Genomic DNA, 23,353 nt, shown 5'->3' with positions numbered 1-23,353 from the left:
CTAATATAAAGACTTTTCCAGGCTGCTTCAAAAGCTGTTCCAGGATATTTAAATATCATGGGTTTGTCAGGGTTACGGTAATCAGTGCAGAAGATTAAGAAATTGGTATTGAATTCAAGTTGGAAAATCTGTAACTAGAAAACAAAAATTTATAGTATTAATGTTTCTCTTTGCAAAGCTATGCTTCAGTAAATTGATAGGTCTAAGGAAATAGTTGCTTCCTTTGACTCATAAAAAGTCACTATGTGGACACATTTCAGTGGGAATTTTTTCTTATGTATTTTATGCTGAACATCTTCTAAGTGGACCATATTGCCTTTTCTTTAGCAACAGGCCTATTGGGAAGACAGTGGCATTAGTCCCAATTCTTTGCTTAACCACTCTACAGTTCTTGTGGTACACAGCAATGCATTGAGTGGGAACAAAGTCAGCAGGACTTGTTTGTCGTCATGACTTCAACACACAACATCCTGTTAGCGACCAAGATGGTTTAAAGATGTGAAAGGCAAACAAGTGGCTTGCTGAAGGAACTGGTCATATTTTCTCTACAGCAGGGGTGACTAAACTTTTTCAGGCTGAGGACCATACTGACTCATGCTCCACTCTCTCCTCCTGGGGCCAAACTGGGTGTGGTAGAAATGTATAAGTGGGCATAGAATCATAAAATGGTGGAGCTGGAAGGAACCTTGCGGGTCATCTAGTCCAAACTGCAATGCAGGACTCTCAACATGTGGCCCCCTCCAATCTACTTTGAAACCATACTGGACCCTGCATGCCTGCCTTGCAAATGTGCTAGCAGAACAGCCAGTGTTAATTTTGTTAAGAATGAGTTTTCAGGGGTGGGGCTCAGAAAAGCCTTTTGGCTCCACAGAATCACGGCTGCGGGGCGGGGAGGCTATGAAGCAGTCAACAACAAATATTGTTTTATTTTTATTTATTTTGATAATAATTGACAAATTTGGAAGCTTTGGGGGATGACAAAAAAATCTTTTGGCATCACAACAGGGGCCTATAGCAACAATTGAGTTATAGAAGTTCTAATAATATTTTTTTTGAAAAAAGGAAGAATTTTGTGGGTCATCATGGTGTCACAGCGGCAGATCAGTAGTCCAGCCAGCAATTTTAAATACTATATACTACTGGTAAGCCAGGTGCCCCCCCCCCCAAATCTTATATTTGTGCAGCTGGTTCTTCCTGCCTAAGTGTAGAACCTTACCTTTGTCCCTATTGAAATTCATTCTATTAGTTTGGGCCCAGTTTTCCAATCTGTTAAGATCATCATGAATCCTGATTCTGTCTTCTGTGGCAATAACTGCCCCTCCCAGTTTGATGTCCTCTGCAAATTTGATGAGCATCCCCTCAATACCTTCACCCAGGTCTGTTATTTAAATATAATCAATTACTTAAAAGGCAGCTGATCAGTTAAAACATCTTTAATTGGCTGACACACTATCTTTTGAATTCCTAAATGGTCTGAAAAACAAATTAGTCTGAACGTAGGAAACATGTATTCCTCCTGCCACATCTTTCACTAGCATGTCATTAAATATGAGTCACCATTTCTCTGGAACAGACACCTGCTGAGTTTTCATGAGTGATTCCTATTTTAAAAGTTAACTTGGCAAGTTTCTTTTTTTATAGAATTCTCTCTCTCTTGACCTCATGTTTATATAGCAATTGTTTTATGTTGTGAAATGGAAATACTTAGGATATGACTATTTTAAGTTAATATGCTATTTTTCTTCCCAGGTTTCCAAACAGGAACAGAAAAAAATGGATACGTCTGATGGAGGCATGACTGAAACATCTTCACGTTACAGTGGAGCCCAAGACAGTGGCATTGGCAGTGACAGTGTTAAAATCAGAATAGTCCAAATAGAACAACACAGTGGTACCAGCCATCACCGCATTGCCCGTCCTTCTCGGCAGTCCTCTATCGTGAAGAACCTGAACTTCATTCCCTTTGATATTTTTATTACAGCAAGCCGAATATCCTTCATGACTTACTCATGTGCCACTTTACCTAAATCAAAATCGATGGAGGATCAGAAAGATGGAGAGAAAGCAGCCAAAACTTCATTAAACCTTCCTGAAGCAAACTTGAGAGTTGAGCACGATTTCAAGAAGCCCAGCGGAGCAGGCATTTCATCTGTAACAGCAGATGACCTATTGAATGCTAACAGTTCACTGCCTTCTGGGAAAAAAGCAGGTCTTCTATCTCTTGAAAGTCTTCATGCTTCTACAAGATCATCCGCTAGGCAAGCCTTGGGCATAACTATCGTTCGACAGCCTGGTCGCAGGGGAACTAGCGATTTGCAGTTAGAACCATTTTTGCACCTTGTCGTATCCCAACCTTCTTTGATCTTAAGCTGTCATCATAGAAAGCAGAGAGTGGAAATATCTGTGTTTGATGCTGTCCTTAAAGGTGTAGCTTCAGACTACAAGTGCACAGGTAAGACTATTTAATGTCTGGCAGAATAATAATTCTTTTGTTCAGAGATTACCTTGATGTACAATGGACAGCTTTCCTTCATGACCACATAATCTGGCCTCTGCTCAAGTTCAGAAACATTTTTTTAAAAAATCTTAAGAAAGCAGTACTGTATAGCTAAACATTTCAGTTTGAAGTGTTTTCCCCTTTTCTCACACAAACCAGTACATGAATGTCATTGTCGTTTAGTCGTGTCCGACTCTTCGTGACTCCCTGGACCAGAGCACGCCAGGCACTCCTGTCTTCCACCTCCTCCCGCAGTTTGGTCAAACTCATGCTGGTAACTTCGAGAACACTGTCTAACCATCTTGTCCTCTGTCATCCCCTTCTCCTTGTGCCCTCAATCTTTCCCAACATCAGGGTCTTTTCCAGGGAGTCTTCTCTTCTCATGAGGTGGCCAAAGTATTGGAGCCTCAGCTTCACGATCTGTCCTTCAAGTTAGCGCTTTCCTTAAGAATGGATAGGTTTGATCTTCTTGCAGTCCATGGGACTCTCAAGAGTCTCCCCCAGCACCATAATTCAAAAGCACCAATTCTTTGGTGATCAGCCTTCTTTATGGTCCAGCTCTCACTTCCATACATCACTACTGGGAAAACCATAGCTTTAACTATGTGATTATTAACCTTTAAAACATCTAAATTGCTCCATATAAAATGGAGTGCTTGCTATGGAGCAGTACTGTTGTTCCTATGACATCTGTCTTTTAAGCAGTACTGCCTTAAGTGTACTGCCTTTGTAAGTGCTGCTTTAAAAACCTTTGGGCCCATGAAAAGCCTTCTAGTCGGCTTATCAGATCCAAGTATTAAAGGGATTCTGGATCTGCTGGTTTTTCTCTGGGGAGCTCTACTTGAGCAATGCAGATTTTGCTGGGGTTCCCCAATGATTTTTAAAAAGATATGATTGCATATCAGTGTTGTTTTGAAGGGTCTGTTCCATGCTGCTATCTCAGCCCCATTTTTACTCCTGAAAATGTCATGTCAGCCACTTGTCCACTTAGTAACATCAGGGTTTTGATTTCAAAGGGTGATATGAATACTGCACAGACATTTGTGGGGAAGTGGCCACAACTAAGAGGACCTTTGCACAGAAGGGAAGGACTGTGCAGGAACTATCAACCACCCTGCTGCCTGGGACCCTTAGAAGGAGCTGCTACCTAACGATTTTCTTTTGCTCCCTGAGATCGGGCAGGGGTGGTGGTGGGAAGATCCCTTGCCTTTTTGGCAGAAACCTGAGTGCGTTTGAATGTTACTGGTTTTCAAAATGTATTAGAATTTTGTATTTGTGTGGCATCCTTTCTGAGCCACTTTGACAGCCTTTTTAGGTGGCACTTAAATAGGCAAGAACAAAAGATCCCAGGTTCCATCCCCAACCTAAAACACTGGAGAGTGAGCCAGCATAGACAATACTAGGCTAGATGGACTAGCTAGCTTCCTAGCTTATTGTGGCTGATCATGTACAGTAGTAAGGACTACCATATTGGTATGTATGTGTATCATTTGCAGAAAAGGATGAAAAGGAAACGAGCTGAAACAGAATGATTTTCTACTTTAGTCCATTGCCAGTAACAAGCATTAAATAGGAAAGAAAATACCAATCTTCTTGCTGACAAAACTGACAAATAGCAGAATTTTGATCCGAGATACTGCTTCTCTATCACTCCAAACTATGGATATTCATATTTGAAATCGTTGGCCTAGATTTACTTTAACTTCTTCAGCATGTGATGGCTTTAAGATTAACAGCAGCAATCCTTCTCCTCTTGCCAAACTTTGGGCAATCCATTTCATTTTCAGAAAAGAAATACATTGTTAGATTTAGATGTAATGCACCACATTTTTATTCTCCAAATTTCTGCCTAAAGATATTAATAAGTTTGTTAAATGTTTTGAGCAAAAAGGAGAGTAAAATCATAGTGAGAATAAATGCCATCTGTACTAAAGCTGTATGTAGAATAAAATACTGAAGAAATTGAACTGATCCCTTGGCCGGGATCCAAAGAGCTACTTTAGATGTACCCAGCAAGTGCAAAGTTTTCACCTTGCCTCTAAAATCCCCTCTCTTTTTGTGTAGTTTAGATTTTGAACATGTGGGCAGGGCCTGTGTGCTGTATTAGTGTGTAGCACCAAGTATCTTTTTAATACTTTTATAAGGAATAAATGGTGATGACAACAATGGGGACCATACACACTTTTCTTTCTCTCTTCTGAGATGTAACAGGAGCATTTTAAAGCAGCATCACTAGTATATATAATAGCATGTGCTCCTCAGATGGGTCTAGTGTATGGTCATCAGGCAGGTAATTTCCCCTGTTTGCAGGACTTTACTGGCATCTAGAATCTAGATTAATCAATAAATTGAATGCTTCAGCCATGAACTATTCCATTTTGAAATACTTTCTGTTCACGAAAGTTTCTGAATTCTGAGTTCCACTGTAAAGAGGGCTAATGGTAATTCTAGCAACCAGACACAGACACTTACTTATCGTGCTACTGGTTGGCCACTTGCTCGAATGGTGTCAGCTTTGTATCTAGTCCATCTGCCCATTGCCATCTCTCTCCTCTTTGTGCCCGTGTCTGTGGTGCCTCTTAACTATTTAAACCTATAAACAAACAACCAGATTTAAATAAATTAAGGTATTTTATCAAGTAACCAGTATCGCATCAAAGCCGTTCTTGTGGTGGCTTATTTAGCGGTATTTCATTGGCTTTATTTTCAAAACTTCAACCCTTAAAGCACAGACTACTAAGAAAAATAAATGTGGCTTTACTTTGACCAAACAAAGCAACGATGTGGCTCCAAGAAGTTTTAATTGTCTCATAATTGCCAGGGTTTGTGGTCAAAACTCACTATTCCATCACTCCTGAGGAATGTGGTCATCCTATCGTGTCAGCGTCATCGTTTGGCGGTTAAAAATAAATAAATTAGATTTGCCACACACATCTCAGGGATATTTGGCATGTATTATTTATTACCAGAAAATATGTCATTGAGAACTGTGCATGACATTGTTTAAATCATTTAATTCAGTTAGTAACATTAATATTCAAGCCAATTCCTGCAGCTCGGGTCTGATGGATCATCTGTTAGTACTTTGTGGGGGAAAGTGGTATCTTCTAAAGAAAATGTAGGGTTCTGAAAGAGGAAAATTAGTGTGTGTGTGTATCTCTAGCTTGTGGGCAGAGCTGCCCTGAAGCCGAAGACAGCAAGGAAGCTCCTCATATGGAAGTGTGATAATACATACACCACAGATGTTCTATAAAGAAGCCGTTGCAGCTTGTTCCTGATCTGGTGTGATAGGTTGAGACACCGGAGGAGGAAGTTACTATTTCTTTCTCTCTGCTAATATGATAGGAAATGCTACTTTTCTCCACTGTCAATTTATTCCTAATCTCTGCTTCTTAATTCTGTCGTACTAATAATGCATCAGCATGTCTTCCTGCCTTTATGAGTGCTAATATTCCCCCCCCCCTTAAGAATCTGAATGACTTTTGTCAGAAGCTTTTTGAAAGTTTAAATATAAAATACCTACTTATTTCTAGACTGCACCAGCTGCATAGAAAGCTGCCTTATATCGGGTTGGACTTCTCCCATCTGCCCCAGTTTTGTCTACTCTGACTGGCAGTGGATCTCTCCCAGTGGTGAACTTTCATGAAACCTGCTACCTGATCCTGTTAACTTAGGTGTGCCTGGGATCTTCTGTATACAGAACATGAGCTGTACCATTAAGATGCCATTCCTCCTCTGTATTACATTTTGAATTTTTTGATACAACAATTCTAAGTGGTTGGTGAGGCAAGACTTCCCTGTGCTGAAATCACAGCACACTGACATGTTCTATAATTCTAGTTTAATCATGCTTTTCACTAGTTTATCCATGATTCATTAGGATGATGGTTTTGATATAACACAGATCATCAGGTTATTCAGATTATGTGCCCTCCCAGTAATCTTTTTCTTTATCACAAAATTGTGAAGCATATTCCATTAGAAAATAAATGGAATATGTTTCTCAGACAGAATCAGTGAACGTATGCAATTTCTCCTTCAGACATAGTTCGTTAATTATCCATTTTATCAATCTCCAAATTTTTGATAGGGATTGACAGGTCTAATGGATACCCTCCTTTAATTAATGTTACATCTGCTGTATTCTATAGGGTTGTGGGTTTTTTTTGTGGTTTTTTTTACAAAAATGCAATTTTTTGATTGATCCAGGATTGCACTAAATCTGTACACAGAAAGAGTATTTTAATAATTTGGATAGATATATGAAAAGCATAAAGGTTGTTTTCTGCTGCTCCAGAGAAGCGGACACTGAGCAATGGATCCAAACTACAAGAAAGAAGATTCCACCTAAACATTAGGAAGAACTTCCTGACAGTAAGAGCTGTTCGACAGTGGAATTTGCTGCCAAGGAGTGTGGTGGAGTCTCCTTCTTTGGAGGTCTTTAAGCAGAGGCTTGACAACCATATGTCAGGAGTGCTCTGATGGTGTTTCCTGCTTGGCAGGGGGTTGGACTCGATGGCCCTTGTGGTCTATTCCAACTCTATGATTCTATGATTCTAAAGCGTCACCTTTCAGAAATTCTCCCAGGAAATCAATTCTGCCTTTGAAATCCCAATAATGTCTGGGAAAATCTGGGTGTATGGCAGCCCTATTTTAAGGCAGTACTGCTTAAAAGAAAGATGCCCTAAGAACAATTGTACTGCTCCACAGCAAGCACTCCATTTTATATGGAGCAATTCAGATGTTTTAAAGGTTAAGAACAACATGCATGTACTGTTATGAAACATACATTTGTTGAAAAATCAGTAGTTTGAATTATTTAAGAACTCTCAGGTGAATATTAATGAGTTGTTATTTTTTAATTTGTCAGTTAAACAGATACACTTGATTTTATAGGTACACGCACAGAGAGAATGAGAATTTGAATTTAAGGGCTCATAAAAAGTAACCTAGCATAATTGGATTGCAGTACGACAAATTTAATTCTCTAGTACTATCTATAGTATCTGATGATCAATTCTAATCTTATTGACACCTTTAAAAAGGCAAAAGTAGTTGATGTTTTATATATTATTTCTGGATTTTAAAGTTTTCAATGCAGTACTGTTTTATATATGCATTTTTGTTTTTTCTTTGCTTTGTGATCTATTCTGATGAAAATTGTATACGAATATTGGAAATAAATAAAATGAACTTGAAGGGTTGATTTTACAAAACAAAACACCCAATGTTGGTGCTGAAGGGTATTCTATGCAGAAAATGCCTTTAAGCTATCCAGTATTGTATTCTTTTGTAATTACCAGTGGAGCAGGAAGTAATTTTAAGTGAAAGAAAAGGAAGAGCTTATTGTAAAATATATAGTGCAAGCTTGCACAGTGTTGTAAAATCAAGACCTGAATATTGATCAAATAATGATATTGAAAAACTGACAATGTGCTAACTTTTAGTTTAACCTTTGACTTCCCATGTAGAACTAAAGTCACAATTACTTGGTTTCAGTATGTTATTTGAAATTACACAAGGTTCAATATCTGCCAGGTTATATAGCAATCCTGTGATTAAGTCAAGAAATGCATTCCAAAACAGCCTTTTATATGTCCATACCACACTGCCATATGTTGACTATAAGCAAAAGTATGAAACTACCGTACTTGAAAAGAAAGCACCGCATCCTATTTGTTAATAAAGCTATTGGTAACATATTTAAATGATCTGACTATCAGGGAGCAGTATTCTCTGCAAGCTTCACTATAGAACAAAAGAGGATTAAGGGTCATGGTGGTAATGCAGTGTGGGATTAAGCCAGAATGAAACAATTTTGTGGCTAAAATTCTTAAAGCGGTTCTTTTTAATGCTTAAGCACTGCAGCTACTTAAGAACAGAAAACAAAACACCCAATAGAAATATTATAACAAAGACTGTGGGTTGCCATAGATTTTAAAAGTTTTACGCAGTGCTGATTTCTCATATACATTGTCCAGGACATGAAGAAAGACAGAGAACTGAAAAGTACTAAATGTGAACTTTTAGTCACAATTGGGAATATTAAGGATTGAGCAAAGGGGTTTCATTAAAGAGGGCCAAGAGGAAAAGCTACTGAAGTTAACTTCAAAAGCCTAGTAGTAAAAGGGGATTGCAATGTCAGTGAAACTGCAAACTGTATCAAATAACCCATAAGTAGAACCACTCTACTGCATTTCCAAACATGTGGTTTTCTGATCTCTAAGGCTTGTTTATAGTTTATTCCTTTTCTTATTTGCTTGCTTTTACTTTTGTGCTTATCGTTTGAAAAGAATGCTACAAAATTTTGAATGCACTGCTAATAGAGTTAGAAATTAGATCATAGACCTATTTTGAATGCGTGGTTAATAGGCACCTATTAGTTACACTGAACTTAACTGTTTATACATGGCACCTTTAAACATTTGTTGGTAGTATCTGATGATATGCAGCCATTTCTATAATTATCATATTATAGTATTTATATGAGATATATGTGTACACTGTGGCCTGGTTTGAAAGACAAAGTAAGCCAAACCATGGTTTACCAGGGCTGGTTGAATGTGTGGGCTCAAAGACAGACCCCATACTTCTGGTTTAGTTCTCTCCTCCCTAACCATGAGTTGTTGTAAAGGTTTGTTCTTGGCTACAGTTTGTGGCTGGTGAGTAGATACCATAATCACAAGCCTGGTTTGGACACTTGGTGTTGCACTGGAGCAGAAAGGACAAGGGAGGAGAAAAGCAGTTGTGAGTTCCTTTCCAGGAGGCCACCACTTCTCACTCTCCCATCAACCTGCAATTTTCCTTACTGTGTCACATGAACCAGGACTTTATCTATATAAACTAGATGGTATATGAACCAGCCATAGATATTTAAAAGCTATGAATGCACATTACTTCCCTTCACTACTTTATTACATTGTTGGCTGTCGTATTAGCAACATGTCATAACCAGACTCTTCTCACTGTGGTAGACCCTGGAAAAACTCTCCCAGAAACTCTGGACTATTGCAAGACATGGTTACAGACAGTGGCAGGGGAAATCGATGCTAAAAGCGGCATCCCACCTCCTCTCATCTCATTGCAGATTAAAGACTTCCTCAACGGACCAGGTAAGCATACTGTTATTATTACTCTTGCAAAGCAAAAGGCGCAAGCAACAGTTAGGCAAGTTTCAAATTCTCCCTCTTTCTCTTAACCGTTAGCGTTCACTGGGTAACCAAGTCCGTGCTTCCCAGTTTCGTGTCCAATTGTGGGCTTTTTGTCCATCAGTTTTCCCAAGGATTGCTGTTTGTTCCAATTCTGCAGTAAACAGCGAGTTTTCCCAGAGAAAGCAGCAGGAGGAGAGGAAAAAAGCCCCACTCAGACATGGACATGGAAATCACAGACCTGTGCTCGGAAAGCAGATTGCGAAAGGAAGTCTAGATGAGCCCTTAGTGTAGATTTTGAAAAAATGGTATCAGTAGTAATTCACAGTAAACAGGTATGGAACCCTCAGCCAGGAGTTGATCTGGGCTGTTTGAAAACCCACATTCATGGAGCAAGTTTCAAATGACCTAAACAAAATAATCTAGGTGGCACTCCACACATAGGGCAACATGACCATATAAATAGTCAATAAAGAGAGTAAATACATCCCTACAGATGCTGGTATTTAAGTTGTGTGCCATTCTATAAATATGTGGACTGATTTTTTAAGGTACCCCTGCCCATACGGGCCAGTCTTGACAGACTCTAGGGTTGTGCGCTCATCTCACTCTAGAGGCCGGGAGCCAGCGCTGTCCGCAGACACTTCCGGGTCACGTGGCAAGCGTGACGAAGCTGCTCCGGCGAACCGGCACCAGAGCAGCACACGGAATGCCGTTTACCTTCCCGCTAGAAAGCGGTACCTATTTATCTACTTGCACTTAATTGTGCTTTCGAACTTCTAGGTGGGCAGGAGCTGGGACCAAATGACGGGAGCTCACCCCGCCGCGGGGATTCGAACCGCCGACCATGTGATCGGCAAGTCCTAGGCGCTGAGGTTTTACCCACAGTGCCACCCACGTCCCTCAATGTGGGGCTGATGGTTTATGTTAAATGTGGACTGATGGTTTATGTTAAATAATTCCTTAAAATTATATCACAACTATAAATATTCCAAGGTGTATACATTTATTATTGATTACCATAGGGACAACTAAACTAAATTTGTTTTACAGCACTTTTATTTCAACTCTTACAAATGCTAGCAAACTCTTACAAACTCTTACAAATGCTAGCAAAATAAATTCCAATTATCTCAAAATTTATAGAGTGAATAAATGTCAAGCTATACTGTGTTTTTCCATTCATTTGTAAAATACTTAGGAGAAAATTATTCAAGATTCCAGTTTTTATGCTGTAGGCTAGCATGTAACTCACTTTATGTGACATTTTATACTAATAAATGCAAATGTGTCTACGAAAGATTTGCCTCCTTAAATTTACATTACCTGTTTGTAGTGAGAGAGAGAACTTCCCTGAGGTCTCCTTCCCCCTCCCCCCCTCTCTCCACACCTATACTAAGTACATTTGCACACACTGAGAAGGGACTTGCATGCTGCTAGGTTAATGTATGAGAGAGAGAGAGAGAGAGAGAGAGAGAGAGAGAGAGAGAGAGAGAGAGAGAGAAAGAAGGAGGCCTCAGTCACCAAACTGTGGTTTATTTTTAAACAAACATCCTTAAATTTAGCACATCCACAAGTGTTGTCCTTTTGTACATGAGCTGGTAGCTTTTAAAGTTCTACTTTAACATGCACCATGTTGTTCTCTATTTGCAGACTAATAGTTGTGAACTGCATTTGAAAAGATGCAAAGTTATATTAAGCCCTTGTTGGCCAGCTAATTGTTACTGGCCACAATGGCGATTATCATATTGTTTTATTACCTCACTGTTCTTTCTAATAGATAACTTAATATTTTTCAAAGATGAAAACGTCAAATTTGGGAATGTTTTGGCTTCCCGGCATACTTTATCCCAGTCTTTGTGAAAATATATTACAAAAACTCTCAGCAATTCATAAAGTTTAATATACCTAATAGTTACTAATTCCAAGTCTAAGAAAAATGCAAGCTTTCTTCTGCCAAAATGCATGCCCTTGTCGTTTTCTTGGAATGACCTGTATGTATGAAATTATTAAGTTCATCAAATTTTAGCTGTATGAGTTATTTTTACGTACAACATTTTATCCAGTCAAATTAAGGAATATGGTAGACTCTGTTTTATCTTTCAGCAAAGAGGCTGCAAGAGGTTTGTTTGTCTAGGTTTCCCCCTCCCCCACTTCTGTTGGTCGCATGTTGTGATGAATAACATACCTCTCGCCATACATAAAAAAGCACTTTGTAGGGTTCCCTCCCCCTTTACCTCCAAAGGCAACAATTGTACCCATTAGCAAGGTCAGTGGTTTGGAGAAACCTGGAAAATAGCAGCTACCAGAAACCCACTACAATAATATCTCCAGCAGGTGATAGATTAGTTGGAACAAATTGGAACCATTGCACTTCGACAATCCTGGTTTCTTTCAAGCTGTTTTAAAATGTCGTCATTTTAATACACAGCCTCAGCCCTGCGGAACAGTCCACAGCAGGTTAATTTGAATCGTATGATGTGTCACTGCCCTCAGTTGACATGAGCTCCATTCCATGTGTGAAGCCATAATAAATCCATTCCCAACCGAGGCAAATTCCCTGTGAGAAGGTGAACTAATCCAGGCCTCACACTGGCATGTTAGCCCTCCATAATTGAAAGCAGGGCCACCTGTTCCCAGCACAGTTAGCCTATAGAGAGAGAATTAGCATTAGATCAGATACTTACTATATTGAAAAATCATTCATATTTTTGCGAGTTCAGCTGTGGGCTGCTTAGCATGACATCATATATAAACCTAGGAATGTGCCCACTTGATCCCAGTTTAACAGTTTTGTTAACCATGGTGTTGGTTAACTTTGAAATGAGAATTTTTTGATTTAATGAAAGCTGACATGTGAGAAGGGGAACTGACCGGGGTGCAGACTTTTCTAATTAACTTAGGGTCATTTGCAAAAACACTCGAACACTCCGGTAGGGGTTTTTTTTCATTGCTTTGTTACAAATAGGTTTTTGAAATAGTGACGTAATTGGATAGCTGCATTTCTTAATAGAATGAAGAAAACTGTGCCAGATAGTAAATATTCATTAACACAGGTATGGTTTTAGTTGTTGCAAAGCATAGTTCTAGGAAATGCTTCAAACAGCAAGAAATTGTACCTTCTCCATCCATATGAGATATCACAATCTTCATAGTCTTGCTTTTGTTTTCATCAAGTGTCTCTCTTCACACCCCAAAAGCCCTTGAGCTTTTAGGTTTTCACTTTTTGGATAGATTAATTGTTGCTGAATTATGGATGAGGGTCTTAATTGTATTCCTTGGGTGTTTCAGTTGGTGAACTGGAGGGCTTTTGATCCAGTGGATGACTCAGCTGACAGAGGGAAAGGGAGATAGTTTTCACCAATTCATACTCTACAGCTACAGCTACCTTAGCCCCCAGAATATCTATGCAAGAAGGAGCAAATCATGATTGTAATGGATCATGATTGTGATGGTACATACTGCTTTTTCCATATGTACTTGCAAAGTAGGATAGTGAAAATACCAACAGTGGGAAGCAAAAAGAACGAGTTTCTGTCCTCTTCTGTTCCCTTCCTCCTCTGCCATTCTGATAGATTCCACAGTAACCTGGATATGCTAAACTAAATCATGGCTAATAATGAACCTCTGGTGTAAAGTGGTATATAAATTATATTCAATAAATAAATGAACACATGAGTGTACAGCTTCCTGAAGAGGAGTTAGAGGCTGCTTCACTCTCCCCTGGTAATTTTGCTGCTGACCATGCTGAACGTAGACACTGCTTGCCTTAGCATGTCATCAAAGTCAAGGCTTGTGGTTTAGCACTCTCCAGATTAAGCACATGCTGCAACCAAGGTTTGTCCTACAGTTTATGGCTTGAGGTTGGTCTGGGAGAGCTAAACCCTGGTCTGGGGGACTCTTAAGTGAAACTATGGATTAACTCAGTGCAGCACAGTGCAAAAAGATCTCACTCTCCTTTCCCTGAGCCTGCATCATGCTAAGCAATGGTTTGGCTTAGTGCAGTGTTTCTCAAACTTGGGTCCCCAGCTGTTGTTGGACTACAACTCCCATCATTCCTAGCTAGCAGGACAGTGGTCGGGGATGATGGGAGCTGTAGTCCAACAATAGCTGGGGACCCAAGTTTGAGAAATACTGAATTTGAGAAATACTGACATATGGCTTGAGCAATGGAGGAAGCTGAACTAAAATGAACAGAGAAATTATTTTAATGAATGGGAGCATCAAGAGCTGGACAATTAAAATGGAGATTCAGGGCTTGGAGAAGAATAATGGCAAAGAAATGAAATAAAAGTATAGGATAGGTCGTTTGTTCATTGTATCATTATTCCGGCATCATGTACAAGCAATAGGAAAGGCTGGGCAAGGTTGTTAGCTTTAGCATTTGGATCAAGAAGAAAAGGAGAAAAGAGGCAAGCTTTTCACATTACACACTTTTAAAGATATCGTTAAGGAACATACCTCTCAGATAGCATCAGGTGAACAACTAGAACGACCTCCCTACAGACGCTACATTGGAAGCAAGTTCAGTTGGCATCAGATAAACTTCCAAGTATGCATGTTCCAGTTCCAATTTGGCAAAAAGATTATGAAGAACTGAGATTTTGAATTCAATAGTTAAATGGGAACAATGTCTACAATCCAGTAAGGAGCATGAACACACTGAAGACTTTCAGCAGTCCCTCAGGAAAGCTTAAAAGGCTGTTTGGCAGTTTAGTAACGTGAACTGCCAGAAAGGAAACCTTTGGTCCAGACTGTGGTCCAGTTCACACATAAAGTTAAACTAAACCATGGCTAAGTGTGACTATGGGAGCGTGTGGATAGTCCTAGGAAAAACTTGTGCTGTGATGGTCCTGTTGTTGCCATGTTACCTGGGACTAAGGCATAGTTTGGTTTAGCATTACAGCTGAGCTCAGGTTCATGGTTCCTCTCCCCTACCACAAGCCATACATCAAGAACCAACTTTGGCTAAAGCTCATGGGTTGTTTGAAGCAGGTGTGGGGAACCCTTGGCTCTGCAAATGTAGCTGAACTACAACTCCAGTCAGCCCCAGCAAGCATGTCCAATGGCCAGGAATGACCATCTGGAGGGCCAAAGCTTCTCCACACTTGGTCTATAGTGAAACAAGCCATGAACTCAGGTTTAGATGTACAGTGGTACCTCAGGTTACATACGCTTCAGGTTACAGACTCCACTAACCCAGAAATAGTGCTTCAGGTTAAGAACTTTGCTTCAGGATAAGAACAGAAATCGTTCTCCGGCGGCGCAACGGCAGCAGGAGGCCCCACTAGCTAAAGTGGTGCTTCAGGTTAAGAACAGTTTCAGGTTAAGAACGGACCTCGAGAACGAATTAAGTACTTAACCCGAGGTACCACTGTAATGCAAAGCCAAACCATGGCTTACCTCTGGGTAGCAGGACTGCAGCAGGACTGGAGGAGAAGCAGCATAACCACAATTTTTCCTTTGCTTAGCTTTACTTTAAGGATTCCCAACACTTTTACTACATAATCCCCCCCCCCAATCTGTAAAACAATGTTCTTCTCATTATGTGTTTTGTTAAAATATTTGCTGGAAGGGCTGCACTTTGAATCTTTATGAAATTATAAATGCAATTAGCCAAGAACAGATTGCTGAAGAATTTGGGTTGTATTCAACTATGTTTTACTCAGAGTAGGTCCATTGAAATTAATAAACATGACGAAGTGAAGTCCACTAATTAATTAACTTTGAAGTAGGAAGGCAGGTTATTACCTTCTTTGAAAAGCAGTTGGATTGAACTTTCATTTTACAGTAAATTAAGTAATTGTTTGAGGATGCATAATTTTTATAGGGGGAAAAATGGTTAAGACAGATTTCTCTCTCCACCCCTACTTTCCTATTTGTCCCACAGCGGAGATAAATGTGGATATATCAAAGCCTCTGAAAGCAAATTTGAGCTTTGTCAAGTTGGATCAAATAAAACAATTTCTGAAAAAGATCAGAAGCAAAAGTGATGATGAGACTCAGGAGGAAAATGCTTCAGCAGCTGATAGCCTTCCAAAGAAGGATGAGACATTAACATCCCAGTGTTACAAAAGCCAGATTTCTGACTCTGAAGACCATGGTGATGGAGGACAAAAGGCATCCCAAGAAAACTTATGGATGGGCATTTCCTTTTGTCAGAAGGTTTCTATCCACACCACTCAGATTGTCATTTCTATGGAAACTCGTCCAGATCCTAGGAAACCCTGCCTATTAACATCTTTATCAAATCTCAGTGGAAATTTGAGTGTCAAAGCTAGCTCAAAGAGCAAAGGTAAGAACATTTTAAGTCCTACTTGTTTACCACAGTGGTATCATGAGAACGTTGAGATAGAAGCAACTTGAATTAGACACAAGGCACTGGTAGTACCAGTGGATTGACATGCCTGTCTGTTGCTCCCATTTCCAGTACTTAAATGCAAGAGATCTCTAGAAACAATTTTATTCCATGGCTCACCTGTGGTTTATGCAATTTTGCTTAGATTTGATCCCTGAAAACAGAACTTTAATTCTGCTTATTATTTAATTTGCATGTCAGAATATGTGTATGGTTTAGTTACATTGAGGAAACTGCTAAAATAATTTAAAATAATATATGTGCTTGAAACGGAAATAATGCAACACTTATAATATGCTTTGGACTCTGAACTAGAATACAATTTGTTTATATTGATTAATTTGCAAGCTATCAACTTGAGTAAAGCATTGGCTCCATAAGATGCAATAGCATATAAAAGTACCAAATGATTTATTGAATATGCTCCTGCATTATATGTGTATGAATGACACCCATGACTGTGTTCTAAGAAACTTTGTGGTATCTACTATGTGCTCAGAGGATCAGTATAATTCGCCATCATAGGCCCAGTTCAGATAAACCAAGGTTTAGAACTCGGAAGATTGGTCCATGTGATCTTGTGCCTCCCCTCTTGCACATATTAATTGTTACCACCACCACCTTTCTACCTAGGTTTGGCATTAGTTGTTAGTACTAACCCAGTGCAAAAATTAACCAGATAATTTAAGTGAGTTTCTGGATCAGTTCAGACAAAATGTGAAACCATGGTTTAGCATTTCAAGAACAATAGGAGAATTTCAATGTTGAATAAATCAGTTTCTTGTGGTGCCCAGACACAGGAAACCATAATCTATTCTACCTGTGGTTATTTAAACCAACTAGTTCAAATCCTCTAGCTGTAGTTTCAGAGCCTAACTAACCACAGCTAAAATAAACATGTGTTCCCCCAGATTCAGATATAATGGTAAACTGTGGTTAATTCAAAACTAAACGTGGAAGCTTTCAATTGTTCCCCTTGATGCATAAAGAGAAGAATGAAGAGATGAACATGTATGCCTGAGGCTCACTGCAGGATGTTCTCACAATGTTAAGCCATGAGGGCTGGGGAATTTGTGACCCTCCAGAGGTTGTTAGACTCCATCTCTCAACAGTCAGTACTGCCAATCATCAGATTTGATGATAGTTTTTATCTGGAAGGCCTCACTTCCTTCATTCTAGCGTTACACGATTACACATGAATTGGGCTTATGAGTGTACTAGGTTTCATTCTAATCTGGTTCTCTGATGTCAAATATATAAGAGTGAGTGCGGAGTGCTTTGAGGAGTGTGCACAATTCTGTGGTCTTTCTCTTTTTCCTGTGACCTGGTTTTCCTGGAGCCTAGTGAGTGGCATGTGAATATCACCCAACAGAATTTGAGACATCTGTCCCGTTTGTTCGATAAAACAATGGACTATGATTGCCATTATGGGAACAACTCTAGACAAACCTTGAGCTCATACACTCCGCTACCACTTCTCCTATTGTGGCACAGCCACAAAGAGAAGATCAGAGAGCTTTGGCTTCCAATTTTGACTAATAGCAGCTTGTCATTTTGTCCAAACCAGGACAAACTATGGTTGATCTTAACCATAGTTTATTAAGGCAAGCTGGCTGTGTAAGCAAAGGTTTGGTGTTGACTTGTTTATATAAAACACAGATAAGACAAATTTTCTCTTTATTCCAACAAGACAACGAACTGCAGTTAGTCAAAAGAAGAAGCAAAAACTTCCAGTTCCTTTGCCAAAAATGCTCAAAGAAGGGGGGGGGGTCAAATGAGATGGAGTCTCATCAAGGGTCATTCCCATAATAATAAACCATAGCTGTTAAGTCCGACATGCTGCGACAAGCATTTGGTCTTTTATTTTTAGAACATTTGGTCTTTTATTGAAATATTGGAAGCGTACTGAACTGGGGATGAAATACTACTTAGCATATACTAACTAAATCAATATGCCATAGATTTATTTTTTTAAAAAAATGATAATTCAACCATCCTTTGGGTTTGAAGTTGGGGGGGGGGCACGGAATCCATGATGAAATTATGAAATCAAGTTCCAAATTTTCTCCACTAATTCCATTAATTATTGGAAGAACACAAAGCTTAACTGAAAAGCATGGATCATAAGTGGTTTATCATTCAGGGTTTGGCTTTAGTGCTATTTTTTAATGCTATGTTGGGGAATCTCATAATAAAAGTCATTTAAATTGTACATTTTCCTCACTGGATATTGGCCAGGTTTTAGTGAGTTGGCATAAGTAGTTTAAGAGATAAAGATAGCGATTTGTAGCTGAGAAATATAAGTTCCAGGCCAAGCGAGGTGATTTATAGCTTTTTCATCAGGAATCTTCCTTCTCGGGCCAATAAATCTTAGCACTTTTTATTGTTTTAAAAGTTAAAAATGAAAAATTTAAGGTTCATAGAACATGAAAGACTGTGGAAGTGCTAGAGGCCAAAATAATTTTTATCCATTAATAAACTGCTGTACAGACAAGAGGAGCTAAGGCATTCCCACCCTTTTCCAGTTGTGTCTCAATTGTAGCATGAAAGACCACCGGCAGGAAAGAATACACGGCATTCTTAACATATTTACGTACTTATGAGCCCATCTTGTCAGTTCCGATCGTCCTTTTCAAACGCTTTCCCTCAGCTTCTCTTGCGTTATTGCTTGACTGGTATGTTTCAATTTCTACAAGAAGTCCCTCTATCTCCAAGCCCAGGGTCCTTCCTGTTCTATATGAGGCTGTAAAGAGCAATTTGGCAGGCTGAGCAGTAGGTATCACTGTTTCTTGAACTTCATCCATGTCCAGCAACATAATCTTAGTGGGTGGGTGGGTTGTACCCAGACCTGGTTCCAGGTCTTGAAGGCACATCTTCATCTGCAAGACTTAAGCCCAAGTGACTGCAGCTTGACAGTCACCCTCACTCACGTGCCCACTCACCCAAGTTGGCAGGTGGCAGTGGTGACCAAGAGCAACAGTCGTGGCCCAGAGAATCAGACAGATGAGCACAAGGTGGCTTCTTTTCCTAGCCACCATTACCACTTGCTCAGTGGCTTGCTTGGGAAAGCAAACAGACTGTGCCCCTTTCCTCATGAGTTGTGGTGGCTGCTCCTAACAGATGTTGCCAGTCACCATTTCATTTCTCTGGGCAGGCAAAAGAAGATCAATGGCAAGTAGCAGCTGCTGCCACCATCTGCCTTCTGCCCCTGCCTGGAAGAGAAATGTGAGGTGGTGCTATGCAGTGTGGGGAAAAGGATTGGTAGCTGTCAGGGGACTGCCATCGGAACAGGGGAGGGGGGCAGGGGACTACAGAGAGCCTCTGACGCTGCTGAGGAGCAGCTCCTTGTCCAGCGGTGAGGGAAGCCACACCTCCAGTGGAGCAGAGGGGGAAGGGGGTAGCCAGGCGAGGAGAGGGCTCGAAGATGCGACTGAGAGCCCAAGTGCCTCACCTAGCCCGGCTGGCCAGGAAACAGACATGCCATTTCCGTCACCCAGCTTGCGCAGAGGGGTGAAACGTAAGGAGGGGAGGCGGAGATTTGGGGTGTCTAAGTTCTTCTGTTGGGGGAGAAACCGGAAGGGGCAGCTCCCGGAACCTGCAAGTGACTAAGACGGACATGAACTTTGGGGTTCTGCACTGTAAAAAGTTTGCACCAATAAAACCTGTAAAAGACAGGTCGGAGTCCTGCCTGGTTACTCGCGAGCAACCACTTCCACACCTGACAGTAGCCCTCGCTCCTGTGGCTGTAGTGGGACTTCACAGTAGCTCACAAACCATTGATTCCCATTGATGAGGGCATATTCCTCCATTCTAGAAATCTCCTCCACATAGTTTTCTGATATGCAAGGAAGAAGCATTATAATCTGCCCTTCTCCCTGACATGCTAGGTATTTTTTTGCAGATGGGGAAGGGCCCAGGTGGGAGGAACCCATCATGTAGTCTGAAGTGGCACAGCCCAAATGCAGGTTGAACATTTCAATGAGAACTAGCACATTCTTCTGCAGTCAGTTATGCTCATACACATACATGGTATGAGGGAAGAGAGCAAGACTGTGAATTTAAGAGCAAACTGCATGCAAATCTCAAGAATGTTTTTAATTCAGTAAGAACGCATAATAAACTCATAGCAGTGTCAGACCTAATTAAAATGAAAATTAATCATTGAAGGGGAAGAACATCACTAACCAGATTGTGAAGAGGGAAAGGCAAAGAGATTTTGTATTTCTCTTACTGTAGCAATAATGAATTTGAAGTTGATCAAAAAACAAACAAATAAACCCAAAGACCTCCCAGCAGTTTCTTGGTCTGGCTGTAATAATTAATGAAATGAATACTTTCTTGTTTTTAATCAGTAGCAAAGCATGTTTCATGTGTTTTAATCTCAGGCATTTCGTGTAATTTTAAAAATAGAAAATACTCATAGGAACAATAGGATAAATGCATTGATTTTTCATTCAGTTATACATTAGCTGATAAAAAATTCAGATAGGACTGCCATAGAATATATATTTTTATTAAAGTTTTACTGTGGAAATATATAGTTCCACAGGTAAGCATAGTTTGCCTGAACATAAAATTGCAGTAGCTACGTCTAAAAAAAGAGAGAGTATAATATTAAAAATATGTCAGTCGGCCCCTTTTTATTTTTCAAGTTTTATGGATATACCTTTTGAGCTGAATAGAGCTGATGTTGGCATATGAAACTAATACACAAATACTTCACTGTGTTTCGGGTTTTTACAATCGCATAACTATGGTGACCATCTGCAGCAGCTGCATTTTACGAATTATTTGCTGAAGCAAATGGCGTACAATGACAAAAAGTAGTCATCTCAGATGGACTGTTAAAACAGACAAAATAGCATTGCTTGCCTTTTATACAGAATGGCCATCTGCTGTACAGATGTTATAATAAGGAATGACTTCAGATTCAATAATTGTAGAAAATGTTCATTAAAACCTCAACAATTTGCACTTGTTTACTTGAATCTGCATAATTCTCCCATGAGACAACACAACACACTTGGTTTTTTATTTTAGTTCTCACTAGCATTGGCTTTGATCCTTTTTGATGTGCTGACTTTAATAAACATAGTCAAAAGGCGCTGTTCAGAAAACATCATGGAAAAAACTACAAAGGAACAATTATAGCAGCAGAAACTACTCTAATCCCTTACTTACGCAAGCTATTTTTAGTGAAATATGTTTTTTTACAAATTTTATTTGACAGTATTTTATAAACAGTGTAAAAGGCCTTTTTTCCAGATGAGTCTTTGTGTAAGAGATGGAAGTTGGTTTGTAATGTAAGAGGAATCTTATGTGCCGAGAACCATTTTTAAAACCCTCGCTTGAGAATGTGTTGTAGGCATGTTTCCTCCTTCGTGGAGGCAAAAACAAGAGCTTATGACCTCGACTAATGACTTTAAAAGAGTTTTGATTAACTGATAACCTTGCATTAAAATATTTTCCCCCAGATATTACTAATTAGGACCTTTTAATCAGGAATTTTAATAGCTAGGTTCTTGTCCTACTTTGTACTTTCATAATTCTGAAAAATGTGGTTTCCTTTTACTAGTTGTAACTTATATATTTTTTCTTTAAAAACGACAAAACCACCTCGATCCATGTAGAGAAGTTCCACCCGCAGAACATGCTCTGAGGGATCCTGCTTGCAGAGCCACTGCTTGAGTCTTCTGTGTGCAGAAACTCGAGCTAGCAGAATTCCACATGTTTAAACAGACACATTGGTGATGCATGCCTTGTGGTTAGGTAGTCTGTTCTTCCGCTTGGAGCTAATCACGTTTCATATTTATGTGTGAAATGTTTATAATGCTTAATGTAATAATAAAAAATAAGTGGTTTACATAAAAAGCAATAACATTCCTAAAAGCTAGATGAAAATAAGATTTAAAACAACACAACTGTATATTGCAAACTGAGCAACGCACAAAACAAAAAACAAAGTGTTAGTTGCCCCGCTAAGCACCCTAGCATTTTGCACAGGCTGTAACTTCCAAGCTAGGTGCAAGTGGAGCTCCACAGACAGCACATTAAAGTAATCATAATGCTACCAACGCATGGGCCACCATGGCAAGACAGTCCCTGTCCAGGAACAATCATAGTTGGTGTTGTGCACTCTGAACCACCGAGGTCACCTGAGTCCCTAGAGACAGCAATAACTGGCTATAGGAGTGTCCTCAGACACTCTATGCACCTATAGAGGAAATACAACGCCATTCAGAGCTGGTGCACAATCCATTCCTGGACCTGGGAACTAACTACCCATCCATAGGATATTTGCCTTGTCTAGATTCAGCCCACGACTGCATCCAGGCAGCAATTTAGCACCTGCTCAGCCTCTTCTGATCCAGATGTTACTGAGCAAAAGAGTTGGAATCATCAGTATGCTTAAATAAGACTGGAGTTATTAAATGGAATTGGGTCTTGAGTTCTATACCAAGCTTTTAAAAATGTATATTCTGTTTAAAATTATTATTTAACTTTTCAATGCAAACAAGGCGTATCTACGTCAAATAGATGTGTGTATTGTATGGCTCCAACTTACAATGCATTAGTATTATTATCTCATTTTCTAATATTCTTCAAAACTCCTCTTACCCTTTCCCCTCAGAGGAGGGAGACCTCCCCCTCCTCCACCCCCCCCCCCTGAAAACTCTGTAATCCAACCAGCTTTACTCAGCATGCAAGCAGTAGCTGGTTCTGGCAGTGGTCTAACCAAAAATACCATGGCACAGCTAGGAGATGGGGCTGGCTAGTGAAGAAGAGGCCCATGACAGGCTGTGACACTGAGGCCTATAGCCCACTGGTGGGTCCTAGGCCACTTCCAGTATGAGGAAAGGTTGTAGCATTTTGGAACTTTTTCCTTTTTAGTTTAGAGTAAAGGCAAGTAAGATACATCACGATAAAAGAAAATTAAGGTGTTGCTTATAACCAGTTTGTGGTTAAAGTTAGGTGTTTGTTTATAAAAATATTTATACGGTATAAACCTTCTAAAAATGGCGTTTTTTGGTTTTTTTTAGTTTCCTTTGGTGCACCTCAAAATTATGCAAGCAAAGCTATAAATACATTTTGCAAACAGTTAGTCCTTAAATGGTCTTGAGGTGGAAGGAAAGAGTAGTGATATATGCATTCTGCAAAGTGAAAGGATCCATTTAAAACAACAAACCTCTTTAGCCAGAAAGGACTTAAGTGCCTTGGGCTAGAGAAGGAAATGCAGTGAACTGTATAGCTGCACTTCAGAATAACATCTGTTGTGGTTTTTATTGTGTGTGATATTTTATCTTTAAATATTCAGCAACACAAACAAAAAAATAGTCTGAATTTCTTCAA

The 23,353-nt window shown here is 39.7% G+C and overlaps 1 protein-coding gene across 5 annotated transcripts in view; it reads left to right on the top strand.

Annotated features, from left to right (window-relative positions):
- Nucleotides 1-23,353, top strand: part of VPS13B (vacuolar protein sorting 13 homolog B) — a 357,629-nt gene that overhangs the window by 243,682 nt on the left and 90,594 nt on the right. For 4 of the 5 annotated variants that reach the window (XM_077932818.1, XM_077932817.1, XM_077932819.1 and 1 more), the window contains exons 34-36: nucleotides 1,750-2,452; nucleotides 9,472-9,609; nucleotides 15,536-15,940. In XM_077932818.1, coding sequence (XP_077788944.1) covers nucleotides 1,750-2,452; nucleotides 9,472-9,609; nucleotides 15,536-15,940 — 1,246 coding nt within the window. The remainder of the gene's footprint in view (nucleotides 1-1,749; nucleotides 2,453-9,471; nucleotides 9,610-15,535; nucleotides 15,941-23,353) is intronic. The other variant, XM_077932820.1, reaches the window with a different exon arrangement.

This window comes from Podarcis muralis, chromosome 8 (assembly GCF_964188315.1).
Source record: "Podarcis muralis chromosome 8, rPodMur119.hap1.1, whole genome shotgun sequence".
NCBI classification, from domain to species: domain Eukaryota; kingdom Metazoa; phylum Chordata; class Lepidosauria; order Squamata; family Lacertidae; genus Podarcis; species Podarcis muralis.
Note: the sequence above shows the minus strand (reverse complement) of the source record. Positions and strands in the feature narration are given on the sequence as shown.